General features: G+C 48.0%; 1 protein-coding gene and 1 pseudogene across 1 annotated transcript; both read right to left on the bottom strand.

The window, feature by feature from the left end:
- Positions 1–470: 470 nt before the first annotated feature.
- LOC116839616 (ubiquilin-1 pseudogene) lies at positions 471–1,973 on the bottom strand (annotated as a pseudogene).
- Positions 1,974–6,824: 4,851 nt separating this feature from the next.
- On the bottom strand, positions 6,825–12,906 carry LOC116839633 (olfactory receptor 52B2-like). Its single transcript, XM_032805744.2, has 2 exons — positions 12,730–12,906; positions 6,825–8,863 (listed from the first exon to the last, which is right to left on the bottom strand). Exon 2 carries the CDS (start codon positions 8,830–8,832, stop codon positions 7,858–7,860), a length of 975 nt encoding a protein of 324 aa, XP_032661635.1. The 5' UTR covers positions 8,833–8,863; positions 12,730–12,906; the 3' UTR covers positions 6,825–7,857.
- Between the last annotated feature and the right edge of the window lie 358 nt (positions 12,907–13,264).

Raw genomic sequence — 13,264 nt, 5'->3', positions numbered from 1 at the left:
CCTTTTTTCTCCACCTTTGTAGGTGTTCATCAAAGGGATGCTAAGAACCACCAGGAAATGGTTTCACCATCTTTTTTTCTTGGAAAATAAAATACTTTTTTTTTGGCTAGCTCTAATTTTTCGTCATGTCACTTTATTTTCTCCTGATGCAGGAAACCCCTTTTACAGAGGAAGCTTTGAGGCCCGCTGTGGCAACAGCTGCTGTGCTCCTACCTTAGGCAGAGCAACACGACCTGGAATGAAATAAACAAAGATGGGGCTTGAAAGATTTAGGGCCTTTTTATCAGAAATCATGAAATTTTTTTGTTTTTGTTTTGTTTTTTTTTTTTTTTCATGTTAAGTGACAGCTGTGCTGGGAGCCCATGAGCCTGTTCATTGTTGCATCAGCATCTCCTCTTGCTGCTAGCAGAGCTGATGAATTTGCACGGTTGCTTGGGAAGCCCAAGGCCCTCAGCAGCTCCAGCTGCTTGTCAGAGGTTTTGGGCTTCCTGAGGATTTGCTCTAGCAAGGGCCTGCAACACCTGCTGAACAGTGAACTGCTGGCTTGGTGCTGCTGAGGCTGAGTGTGCCGCTTCCCTGAGCCCAGAGCTAGAGAGGGCTCTCCCTCCTGAGCCTGCAGCATGCCCCGACCCCGCTAAAGGAGACAGGAACTGCACTGGGATGCCAGGTTCTCCCATTGCCAGTGCCTGCAGCCTCTGCTGAATCTGTGCCAGCACTTGCATTTCTCTAGGGCCTGGCATGGCCGCTGGCACCTCTGGGTGCCAGATTTGCTGATGGAAGGTTTGGAGGGGCTGCATCAGAGGCTTCCCAGCTATCGGGGGGCTCTGCAGTAGTGTCTTTGTCCCCAGGTCGGGGTTCCGGCCAGGCGACTGCCACATGGTTCTCGCATCAGGCCCGACCAGAATGTTCTGCACAAGCTGTTTGACAGCCTGCTGCAGCAAGCTCTTGATGGCTGTTGAGACAGCGGCACTGGCTCCTCTTCCTGGGTCTGGAGTGACTCCAGTGCAACTCTGTGCTGTGCAGTCAGTAATGCTACAGCTGCAGCCAAGGCTGCTGCCACTGGTGTTACTAGGGGAGCTGGATGGCAGAGTACAAGCCGGGGGCGAAGGAGGTTGGCTGCTGGCAAGGGATGAATTGCTCCTCAGAGAAGCAAATGAGTACTCTGTAGCCTGCGTCTGCACTGCCTCCAGCGTTAAATCCGAGTGATCCCTACCCACATGCTGAGAGGCGCTGCGTCCGCCCAGGATGCTGCCCAGAAAGCTCAAGGCCTGGCTGGGGTCTTTCATGATTTCCCGCACAGTGGCCGGACTCCGAGCAAGCTCCAGCATGAGCCTCAGAATATCAGGGGTGTTCAGGAAGTGGCCAATCTCCGGGGTTTTCTGGATCACTTGTTGCTTCAGAGGATTGTCCGTGATCAGCTCGGTCATCAGGTTTGGGTTGGAGAGCCGGCTCTGAATAAAGGGGTTCTCCAAGAGCTGGAACATCATCTCAGGGTTGGACGTGAGCTGGCTCTGGAACTCAGAGAAGTTGGCCGTGTTCAGGCCGAGGTTGCTGGCAAGCTCCCGCAGGCCGTCTGTGCCAAAGGCCGTGCTGCCAGAAGATCCCAGCCTGGAGAGGCTGCTGTTCTCTGCTTGGGTGGCAGCTGCACCCTCTGGGGAGCTGGCATGCTGACCTGGACACTCCTGAGGTCTCCTTCGTGACTGGATGACAAGGTAGATGGTGGCATCGTCCTGGATCCCATGCTGGCTCAAGGTCTTCTGATCTTTTAAAATCCTGCCAGCAAATATCAGCACGAGTCGGTCGGTGGGAGAGGAGAAACGGGTTGCGATGCCAGCCTTAAACTCCTTGATGAGCCTGTCCTCGGGCACCACGAACTCCTCCTTCTGCCCAGGGGTCTTGACGGTCACCCTGATGACTCGGGGAGCAGCAGAAGCCTCTAGAGCAGCTCCAGGGACATCTCCGCTTCTGACCATGCTTAGTGGGATGGTGTCTCAGTGATGGGACATTTGCAAGCTTTGGCACAGGGATGGGGGCGAGAGACAAAGGACACAGGGTCTTCTGCTTCCCCGCTACTGGCCCCCTCCAATCATGGGCCTCCAGAGAGGACCAACAGGGACCTCCAGTGTCTCCAACCAAGGCCCGGGCTCCCCTGCTGCTCTGCTCCTTTACTGACCTGCAGCAGTTGATGGAGCTGCCCACAACCTCCTGTGTCTGCACTGTGACATCATGTCTGATGCCATAAGCTGCCATGGCACCGGTGGATTTCCTCTACACTAACTCCCACACAAGCAACTCGCTCTGAGAACCTCAACTTGACAATTTCCTGGAAAAGGCCCAAATTCTTCCCCGGTGGCATAAGTAGATGCAGCTAGACGGAGGGCAATGGAGCTGGGTCTTCGTACATCACAGGTGAATTTGGCCCCAAATCTGTGATCATCTTAGTTTTAGTAATAAATAGTGTTGGGATCCTTACTCAGTCTTTACTCAGGCAACTACTGTGGGGAGGGAATGGAGTCTTCTCTGCCATCCATCACTTTTTCCCTGCGCAGACTTAAATATCTTTCTGGGCTGGGTTAAATCCGGTTGAAGTTGCAGGAGTGTAGCAGCTGCCTTTCATTCAGGATAAATGTGAAGAAGCGAGTAAGCTCCTTTGTTAACCAGGGAACTGAAACAATAGAAGCCATCACCCACTACACAGCTTAAGCTTTAGTAGAGGCTGAACTGTGTGGCCCCGTGGGTTTCCCTGGGGATTGATACAGCAAATGCAGATGGAACTGAGTGTGTCTGGGTGTCTCTGAGAGAGACACTGCAGCAAGGCCTGCAAAGCTGGGAAACAAGACAGGGAGGAAGCACCAAATTGCCACTGAAGTGCTGGGAAAGTGGCCCTGAGAAAGGTAAGAGAGCTTTTCGGCAGAGTGCTGGCAGAAAAAGGCTTGGAACTGCAAACAAAGAAACTATCCCCTGTTGCTTAGTTCCTCCTGGAGTCAAGGAACCAGGACATCGTACCTTCTGTGCAAATAAACAGGATTCCATCACAGAAATTTGTGACTGCATCATCAGTTTCGCCTCCTAACATAAACAACTGTCAGGACCCCAAACTTTGTCCAATCTCTTAGGCCAAAGGGGGTAACAATATGAATAAAGCTTTACTGACCCCGACACGGGAACAAGAGGGTCCTGCAAAAAGCCATGATCCAAACTTTAAACACACTTAGCAGCTGAAAACAGCTAGAGCCTCCAGTGGTGTTTATCAGCAGAGCTCCACTGAGACTGACCTATACCAGTTGAAGGGGAGAGGAAGAGACAATGGATGGACAGACGTTTCCCAAACCCTTAGTATAGTTCTTGGAGAAGTTCCAGGATCTAAATCTCTCAGCTTTCCAGTCAGTTCCTTCTCCATGCTGCATGTCCCTGCTGGAACTCTTTGCGTGATCTTCACAATTAGCACAGACATATTCTATAACTCAATGTATTGTCCTGTCCCTAGCAATACAGACCCCTGGGCCTATACAACATGCAGCACCAAGCCAGTCTGGCCCCTAAGGAGTCCAACCCAGCTGCCCAAACAAACCCCTCCTCAGGACAAACCCTGACTCCCAGAGAAACTCCCCACCTCCCCCCGAACCTGTAGCGACTGCCACAACTCCCCCAGGAGGAGGGACCGGACGAGGCCTTCAGGCGTTGGCCAGAGAAGGAAGCTTGTTGAGGGTGTTTCTGCACATTCCTGCCCCACGGTTAAGCTGCACTGACATGTCAGTCTCTGAGTGGGTGGTTGAGACACATTTTGCTGCCATTAGTCCCACTTCGACCCTTAGGAAAGTCCTCCCAAGATGGGCACCTGTCCCAGACTGTCTTTCTCAGGAGCCCCATGGGGGTCTCTAAAACAATGGGGAGCCTGTGGGTCAATTCCTGGCTCTGCTACCAACTCCCTGTGTGGCCTTGGGTGAGACCTAGAATCTTGTTTCCTCTTCTATAAAATGGGGGATAAAATGCTGCCCTAACTCACTGGGTCCCAGAAAAAATTCTCTTAGTAAGACAGGAGCACTGCCACAGGAGTGACCAGGGACCTACCTGAGCAGCGAGGCCTGGGGCGGGGTAGAGCGTTCATTCAGATAAGTTCCCCCTCCTGCTCAACAGCTCCCCAAATCCCTTCTGAGGAGTGGGTTTGATTCCCTGCCAGTATCCAACACCTATTTCCCATCGGGCTCGCTTTCCTCCACCTCCATTGCAATAGGTTCTAGAGCTTTTCTCTCGAGCCAAGCCGGGCTAGGAGCCCAGCTGGACATCACTGGACATGGAAGAGGATTGGATTTCTATTGGTAAAGGTCAATGTCACCATACACACACCAAACCCGACCAAAAATATTTCCATCAATAATAATCAGAATTGGCAGCCAGGCAAGAACAATACTGCTTGAGAACATACGAGAGTTCAATTTAAAGTGTCAAGTATCAGAAGGGTAGCCGTGTTAGTCTGGATCTGTAAGAGCAGCAAAGAGTCCTGTGGCACCTCATAGACTAACAGGCGTATTGGAGCATGAGCTTTCGTGGGTGAATACCCACTTCTTTGGAATTTAAGGTGATTTATGTGTATATTTTCACACATTATGTTGACAAATTTGGTTTGAATAGCTATAAAGATTTAACTGTCTGAATCTCAACACGGACTGTCATGGAATAATTATTGTCTGATCCCCTCTCATCATTTCTCACAACTGTGAAAATTTACATTCATGAAAATCGAAAAGAAAAATGTTTTGAACCCGTAACTGTGCACAACTGCAAAAATTTCAGTCACTAAAAATAGAAAAAACAATGCTTAAAAATAAACATTGACCTTATCTGCTGAAATGATACATATAAAAAATCCCATTCTGCCAAGTGTAAACATCATCCATCCTGCGCTCTCACATGGCAACATCACAGCCCTGGAGCCCACATGAAACCTGGATGAACTATGGTTTTTAACTGAATCTAGATCTTAACATGAGTGAGCTCCAGACCATGTGACCAAAAGGAATGAGATGCCGAGCAAGAGGGACTGGTTGTGTTAGACTTCTAGGGGCCCTGGAAATACCAGTGTTATTTCATTTAAGGTTTGGGTTAAAGCCGTACAGAGAAAGAAAACATAGGGAGTTGGACACCAGGTGCAGTAAATAATCAGTTTCTTTAGTTTGTTATAAAGAAATGAAGTTTAGAATGAAATATGGGAAAATGAGGTAAGAAGGAAACCTTGGGAAGAAAGGAGCCCAGCCATGAATCTTGTCCTACCCAGACCCGAGGGCAAGGTTCACCCCTAAAACTCACTCACCTGGCTTTAGCTAAGATCCAATAACTGGCAACGACATCTCTTGTGTGTTATAGCGTATAAAAAGCCAGGTTTTTAGGGGTTCTTTGTCAAAGCTTTTCCTTACCCCTCTGGAGAGCACCATGATGGAAAGGTATTTCCCGGGCCTGATCTCGCTGGGACTTATAATTGTCTGCTGGTGGGTACAGAATATAGGTGCATACATTTATGTTTGTACGCTGGGTATAATTATCACCAAGTGGCCTTTGAATTACACAAAGGAACGTTTGTGTGGAAGTTCAGCTGTGGTAAACCTCAATAAATTTAGTAGGAAAATAAGCCCCAACATCTTCTCTGCTGTGTCTTTGTCTTTACAGGGAGTCTCAAATGGGCCTACATAACCTAGAAACACATGTTCCATTGGCTTGACTTGACTTCCAATGGGGCTGTGGCTTCTAAGTCACTTAGGAGTTTGTGAAAATCCCATCCCAAGGGTGCTTTCCGCCTCTGCTTGACCCAGGAAAAGTGAGGACCAAAAAGGGACTGGGCTGTCATTCGAGCACCTCTGATCCCCTTATGGGTCCAGGGGTCTGCAGGCAGCTATCACGGTGCTGCCAGAGCTGCTGCCATCTTGTTTTTTCCTTTCTCTGTGAGACAATCCTGTCTGCCCCCTCCATTCCTGCCCCCTCGAGCAAGTTCATTATGGGCCATATCTAACCCTTTCCCAGCCCACGTTGCCATCTCACCAGATGGTATAAATCTTTTGTCCCTTCTGTTTCCCTCCCCCCCCCCCCGTCTCCTGCTTAAAAAGGAGAGGAGGGATAGCTCAGTGGTTTGAGCATTGGCCTGCTAAACCCAAGGTTGTGAGTTCAATCCTTGAGGAGGCCATTTAGAGAAGTGGGGTAAAAAACTCCCTGTGGATTGGTCCTGCTTTGAGCAGGAGGTTGGACTAGATGACCTCCTGAGATCCCTTCCAACCCTGATATTCTATGATTCAGAGCCGCTGGGCATGGCACAGAGAGTTTATCAGCACCAGGGGAAGGAACCTTCCCTTCAGAGTCACTGCCATGCTCTTCCTCCTTGGAGGGGCAGGGGGAAATTGATAGTGGTAGATCTGTAAAGCAGCAGGTCCACTGCCTTGCCCCACAGCCCTGATGAGGAGGGACCCTGCACATGGCACTTTGAAAAGGCAGATACGGGTGCAGATATCTTGCACCAGATCTCTCAGCAATGCCACCAACAGAATGGAACCAGGTTCAGCCCAGACAGGCCCTTCTGCCCTGGAGGGGGATGGGCCAGGGTTTGCCTAGATCAGCGGAGGTTTCGGTAGATCTAGAACAGAGGGCATTGGAACAATTGGGGGCATAAACCCGAGCCATCTTCACTCTTCGTAGGTTCCATGGGCCTGATTTGCCCCTGCCCTGCCCCTAGTAATTCATTTGCTCCTCTGCAGAGTGCATGTAAAACATTGTCCCTAGTGTTTCACTCCTATTTTACACATAGTAACAAGACCATGCTCTTACATAGTGCTTTTCAGTGGCAGATCTTGTGCTACAAAGGCGATCGGTAGCATTACTTCCCCCCTTTACCAATGGAGAAACTGAGCCACGGAACGGGGAAGTGACTTGCCCAAGATCACCCAGCAGGCCTAAGGCAGAGCTGGGGATAGAACCCAAGCCTCTGAGTCCATCAAAAAAAGATATCAAATTAGTTGACAGGCTCTAGTTTCCATAAATCAATGTTGAATGGTATTAATTATATTACCCTTTAATTCTTTATTAATCAAATCCTTTATCACCCACTGCATTATCTTGCCCAGGATCAATGTCAGAGTGACAGGTCTATAATTATCTGGGTCATTCCCTTTGCCTTTTTTAAAAAATTGGTACAATATTTGATTTCTTCCAGTCTTCTGGAATGTCCCAACATTAATAGTCCACTGAGCATCTGAGACAGCTCTTTTAAAACTCTTGGATGCATTTTCTCTATAACTGCTAATTTAAAAATGTCCAGCTTTAGTAGCTGCTGTTTAACATCCTCCAGTGATCCTAGTTTAATGGAAAGAGTATTGTCATCATCATATGATATGACTATTATTCGTATCCTACTAACGCCTAAGGACTCCAGTCAGAGATCAGGGCCCCACTGTGCTAGGCAGTCTCCTGATAACACAAAGACAGCCTGCACCTCAGACTGCTGACAGTCTAAGATTAAGACAGTGCACAATAGGTGAATAAACAGACAAATGGGTGGGAAGATGCAGACAGTGACAGGTGTGTTTATAGAAGATCACAGGCAGAGATCTTGACAGTCCTTACTGTTTTGTGAATGTTCTGCATTTGATCTGTGCTGGAGGGGAGCATCTGATGGTTCTTCTGAGCCACAGGAAGCAAACACCACGGGAGGAACCTCCAGTGATTAAAAGACCAGATGAGCCAGGCTCTCATCTCCTGAAAACCCTCCTTCGAAGCAATCTGGTTTCATTTAGAGAGCACCTGCCGGTCGCAGTCCCGCGGCAGCGCTCAGCACCAATTGCTCATTCCAGTCCACATCTTGGCATTATGTGCAGGTCAACATCCCCTCCCCCCACAGAAGCAGTGAAATCCCCAGGCCTGGAAGACCATGCGAGTCACTCGTTCCCGGATTTGTCTCGTTCTCACGCCGTAGACGATAGGGTTTAGCATAGGGGGAACAATCACATAGAGATTGGCCAGGAGGATGTGAATGTGCCCAGGGATACTGTGGCCAAACCGGTGAGTGAGGAAGGAGAAAAAGGCCGGTGTGTAGAACATCAGTATGACACAGAGGTGGGAGCTGCAGGTGCGGAGAGCCTTGAGCCGGGCGTCCTTGGACGGGAGCCGGAAGACGGTCCTGAGGATCAGCCCATAAGACACAGCAATGAGCATGACGTCCAGCCCTGACGATAGCAGAGTTGTGGTGAACCCGTACCAGATGTTGGCTGTTATATCAGCACAGGCCAGCCGGGCTATGCCCATGTGCTCACAGTACGTGTGGGGCATAACGGTGTGTCCACAGTACGGTAGCCTCTTAAGGAGGAAAATAGGGGGGAACATTATACACAACCCTCTAAGAACAGCTGTCACAGCTATTTTCCCTATCACTGAGTGAGTGAGGATAGTAGGGTATCTCAGAGGGTAGCAGATGGCAACATACCGATCAAACGCCATAGCCAGCAAAACAGTTGACTCTGCGATGAAACTAAAATGGGTAAAGAACATCTGGGTAACGCAGGCATCAAAAGAAATCTCCTTGGCACTGAACCAGAATATGGCCAGCATCTTGGGCACGGTAGTCGTGGATAACAGCAGATCAGCGACCGCCAGCATGGCGAGGAAAAGGTACATGGGCTCATGGAGGCTGCGCTCTGTTATGATGATGAAGAGTAAAACCGAGTTGGCAAAAAGTGCAACAACGTACATCAGGCAGACGGGGACAGAGATCCAGATGTGAGACTCTTCCATGCCCGGGATGCCGGTCAGAATGAACGTTATAGGATCAAAGCTGCTTTGGTTGAGAGTTGTCATGTTGGGCCCTGTGTTTAAACTCACACTGGCTCTGTAGAGAAAGACAAACACAAATATTTCCTCTGATTAGCTAGGACTCACACAACCAAATTAGACAAGACACAGTGTTGTCCCTTACAAACATCTGTTTTTGAAATGACTTCATTTGGAAGATGTTTGCAAAGCAGAGACTTAATTCATGAAGGAATCTCCCTTTTTTAAAATGGACTCGTGCTAAAATCATTAACCAGCTAGTCCGCTGCCATTCACCCTCTTTAATTTTATTTCTAAAGGCTTCTTCTCTGGTTGTGCAGTTAAAATGGGCCAGATCCTTTCTGACTTAAGGTCAGGTTTGACAAAGCGCTGGCGGGAATGATTTAGTTGGGAATTGGTCCTGCTTTGTGCAGGGGGTTGGACTAGATGACCTTCTGAGGTCCCTTCCAACCCTGATATTCTATGATTCTATGACTTAGGGTTGAAATATTGCTGCCCATCTCTGTAGTCTCTGTGCCCTCAGATCCTACAAACACTTATGCATGGGAGTAACTGTGCTCACAATTAGCCCCGTTGAAGCCAATGGATCTGCTCAAGTGTGTACAACTCATAAGTGTAAAGTTACTCCTGTGTGTCGCTGTTCATAGGACTGTGCCTTGCTTAGCGAGGATGCCTGGGCCAGTGTTTCTTGGCCTTTTCAGGTTTTCACATCCTCCTTACACCCAAAAAAGGTCTCCATGCTGACAATGATAGGAGCTGTATAATATAGCTCCTACTACAACTATGCCAGTTGACCTCCCCTTTTGAGACCCCTGGGGAAGGGGGTCATGACTCTGTGATGGTACCTCCCATGAGGCTTTGTGGAAATATGCATAGAATGTGTTTTATGCTACATATGCCATGTAACATATCTCAAAGGTTATGATCTACTGAATGTATTAATTCTATCTGTATGCATGTATCATTATTCAATGTTATGAATGTTATGAATGTTGGCTATTTCCTGGCTTGATTTCGAAATAACCATAGCAGAACATTTGGTCAGTTCCTGGAGAAAGGAATGTTGAAATTAAGCACCTAATCAAGAAACACTTAAAGGACAATGGATCTTGGAATGCTCCAATCCACATAAGAAGTCTACTTGAGGACGTTCAAGGTAGCATGTGACCCATGGCTGCTGCCTGTAAAAACTGTGAGTCCTGCATGGACATAGTACTTGCCCAGGTGACTCCTAAACTCCATCTTGGAGTTGGATTTTGCATAGGAGTGAGGAGGTGGTCTGCACCTACAAAAGAAAATCTATTTAAACCCCTGGGACACCCCTCCACTTTGTCTTCAGCTGGTGAAAGAGGGAGCCTCCCCACCCCCCAGGATACTTGAAAGAAACTGGAAGAAAGGACAGTAACTACGGGGGGGGTGAGTGATTGCTGAACCCAGCCTAAAAGGAGTTTAGTCTGTAAAAGGGAGCATTCTGGAACTGGTGAGGATCTTATCTGGATTCAGTTTGATTAGACATAGATTTGTGCATTTAATTTTATTTTGCTTGGTGACTTACTTTGTTCTGTCTGTCTCTACTTGGAACCACTTACTCTCTGTATTTAATAAAATAACTTTTTACTTATTAATTAACTCAGAGTATGTATTAATACGTGGGGGAGCAAACAAATGTGCATCTCTCTCTATCAGTGTTATAGAAGGCAAACAATTTATGAGTTTACCCTGCATAAGCTTTATACAGGGTAAAATGGATTTATTTGGATTTAGACCCCATTGGGAGTTGGGCATTTGAGTGTTAAAGACAAGAACACTTCTGTGAGCTGCTTTCAGTTAAGTCTGGAGCTTTGGGGAAGTAATTCAGTCTCTGGGTCTGTGTTGGAGCAGACGGGCGTGTCTGGCTCAGCAAGACAGAGTGCTGGGGCCCCGAGCTGGCAGGGAAGGCAAGGGCAGAAGTAGTCTTGGCATATTGGGTGGCAGGTCCCAGGGGGTTTCTGTGATTCAACCCATCACAGACTCATTGGCAGAGAAACACTAAGCTAGTGGATAGGGCCCTGCGCTAGCACATGGGAGACTTGGATTCAATTCTCAGCTCAACCGACCTGAGTGAGGCATTTAATCTCTCTGCGCCTCAGCTACTCATCTGTGAAATGGGGACAATATTTCCCACCTTCCAGGCACGAGGTGAAGATAACAGCCCATTCTCCAGCTCGACTGCAAGAACGAGGGCCAGGGAACTGCCTAAAGAACTACGTTACTTTCTGACAGGCTAACAACCAATAGCACAAACTACACCTCTACCCCGATATAATGCGACCCGATATAACACGAATTTGGATATAATGTGGTAAAGCAGCACTCCAGGCGGGCAGGACTGTGTGCTCTGGCGGATCAAAGCAACTTTGATATAACGCGGTTTCACCTATAACGCAGTAAGATTTTTTGGCTCCCGAGGACAGCGTTATATCGGGTAGAGGTGTACAAGCAAGCCGTACTTGGTATCAGGTGAGTGAGGCCAGGCTAGACACGCAGGCAGGGCTGTGTAATCACCGGCCACACAAGGGGGTTCCTGGTCTTTTGTTTTCCTTTTCTGCATGTTTTTCAAATACCACAAAGTGCTGGGCCACCAGGGCCTCTTGTGAGTTCCAAGACCAGCTGCTCCAGGAGGCCATCATTAGTGATGTCTAGAAACTTTATCTCTGCATCCTGTCCTGACATGTACCCAGTCAATACAGGGATATTTGAAATGCCTCATTATTGTTGGGTTTTCTGTTTTGTAGCCTCTTGAATCTCCCTAAGCATTTCACAATCACCATCGCCATCCTGGTCAGCTGGTCGGTAGAATATTCCTACTGCTATGCTCTTCTTATTCAAGCATGGGATTTCTAGCCATAGAGTTTGATTCATTTAAGATTTTTATTATATTTGACTTTCTGCTTTCTTTCGCACATAGTGCCACTCCCCCAGCAGCACAACCTGCTCTGTCATTCCTCTACAGTTTGTACCCTGGTATTACCGTGTCTCATATATTATCATCGCTCCACCAAGTTTCTGTGATGCCTGTTATATTAACACCCACATTTAATATCTGGTGCTCAAGTTCTCCCACCTTAGTATTTAGACGTGTAGCATTTCTACACGAGCACTTATCAAATCTGTCAGTATGTAGTTGTCTGCCTTCATGTGATGAAACTGAAGGTCACTCTTTCTCTGTGACTGTTTCTCTTCAGTTTCTGCCTGTATTTCATCAACTTCTATCTTCTCTTCTTTACTACAACATAGAGAATCCCCATTAATAGACCCTCCCATAAAGGATGTCTCTTTCCGAACCGTGTCCTCCTCCGCACCTCTCAGGTTTCCCCCAGCCCTTAGTTTAAAAACCGCTCTACAACCTTGTTAATTTTACATGCCAGCCATCTGGTTCCATTTTGGTTTAGGTGGAGTACATCCTTCCCGTGTAGTCTCCTCCTTTCCCCAAAGGTTCCCCAGGTCCTAATAAATCTAACTCCCTCCTCCCTACACCATGGTCTCATGCACACATTGAGACCCTGCAGCTCTGCCTACCTAACTGAACCTGTGCGTGAAACTGGAAGCATTTCAGAGAATGCTGCCATGGAGGTCCTGGGCTTCTGTGCTGAGCTAAGTCAGGAAAAGCTTGTGGCTGTTATCTCAGAGGGAGACCCTGCATTTGCCTACTTCATTGACTGCTGAGGCCTGTTCCCCTCATGCTCATGGAGTTTAGAATCATACAGGACAGGAAGTAGCCAGCTTGCAAACGCCACTGAACTAAGTCATATCTCCCCACCACTGAGCCTAGAAGTGCCTCCCAGAGGAGCTATTTGTCCCGGCTGAAAATTTCCTGCCTTTGAACGCTTTTTTAAAATGATTTTGAGCTGCTCCAAACCCACACATTTACTGAAAATGACTCACCAGTCTCCTGTGTTGGCTGGGAAGGAAGATCCTGTGCCTGTGATCGGGTGGGGAGCTGCAGGTGGTGGGGAATCGGCACTGACCAGGGCTGAGATGTGGGGATATTAATATTGCCTCCTTATGAATCCCAGCAGTGAGCCCCAGGCAGGCTCTTGGACTTGCTGAATCTTAAACTGCCTGATGCATTAAAGATTAATAGGAACTAACCCGGTCAGTTTGGTTTAGCCATTTCCTGCTTTCCCATCATTTGCATTACAAGTGGTTTTACTTGTCCAACCTGCATGGGCCTGAGTGGCACTTTTGCTGACTACTTAAACCAAGAACAATGGATATGGAGCCAGGCACTGAACAGCATTAAGAGCTTCAGAGCCGGGCTGGTCTTGTCAGGGCCTGGTCTCTCTGCTATCTGGGATACAATTTACCCTTTAGTCTTTGCAAAGATATTTGCATTACCAGCAACACCTCCAAACACATCATCTACATCATGCAGGTGTTGCTCTGTGGGTCTGGCTGTGACCAAGGTTTCTGCCAGTGG

This window comes from Chelonoidis abingdonii, chromosome 1, assembly GCF_003597395.2.
Source record: "Chelonoidis abingdonii isolate Lonesome George chromosome 1, CheloAbing_2.0, whole genome shotgun sequence".
Classification (NCBI taxonomy): domain Eukaryota; kingdom Metazoa; phylum Chordata; order Testudines; family Testudinidae; genus Chelonoidis; species Chelonoidis abingdonii.
This window is presented reverse-complemented; position numbering and strand designations above follow the sequence as displayed.

Excerpts from the sequence above, each read along its gene's own strand:
- LOC116839633 (XM_032805744.2), bottom strand. The coding sequence starts at position 8,832 with ATGACAACTCTCAACCAAAGCAGCTTTGATCCTATAACGTTCATTCTG.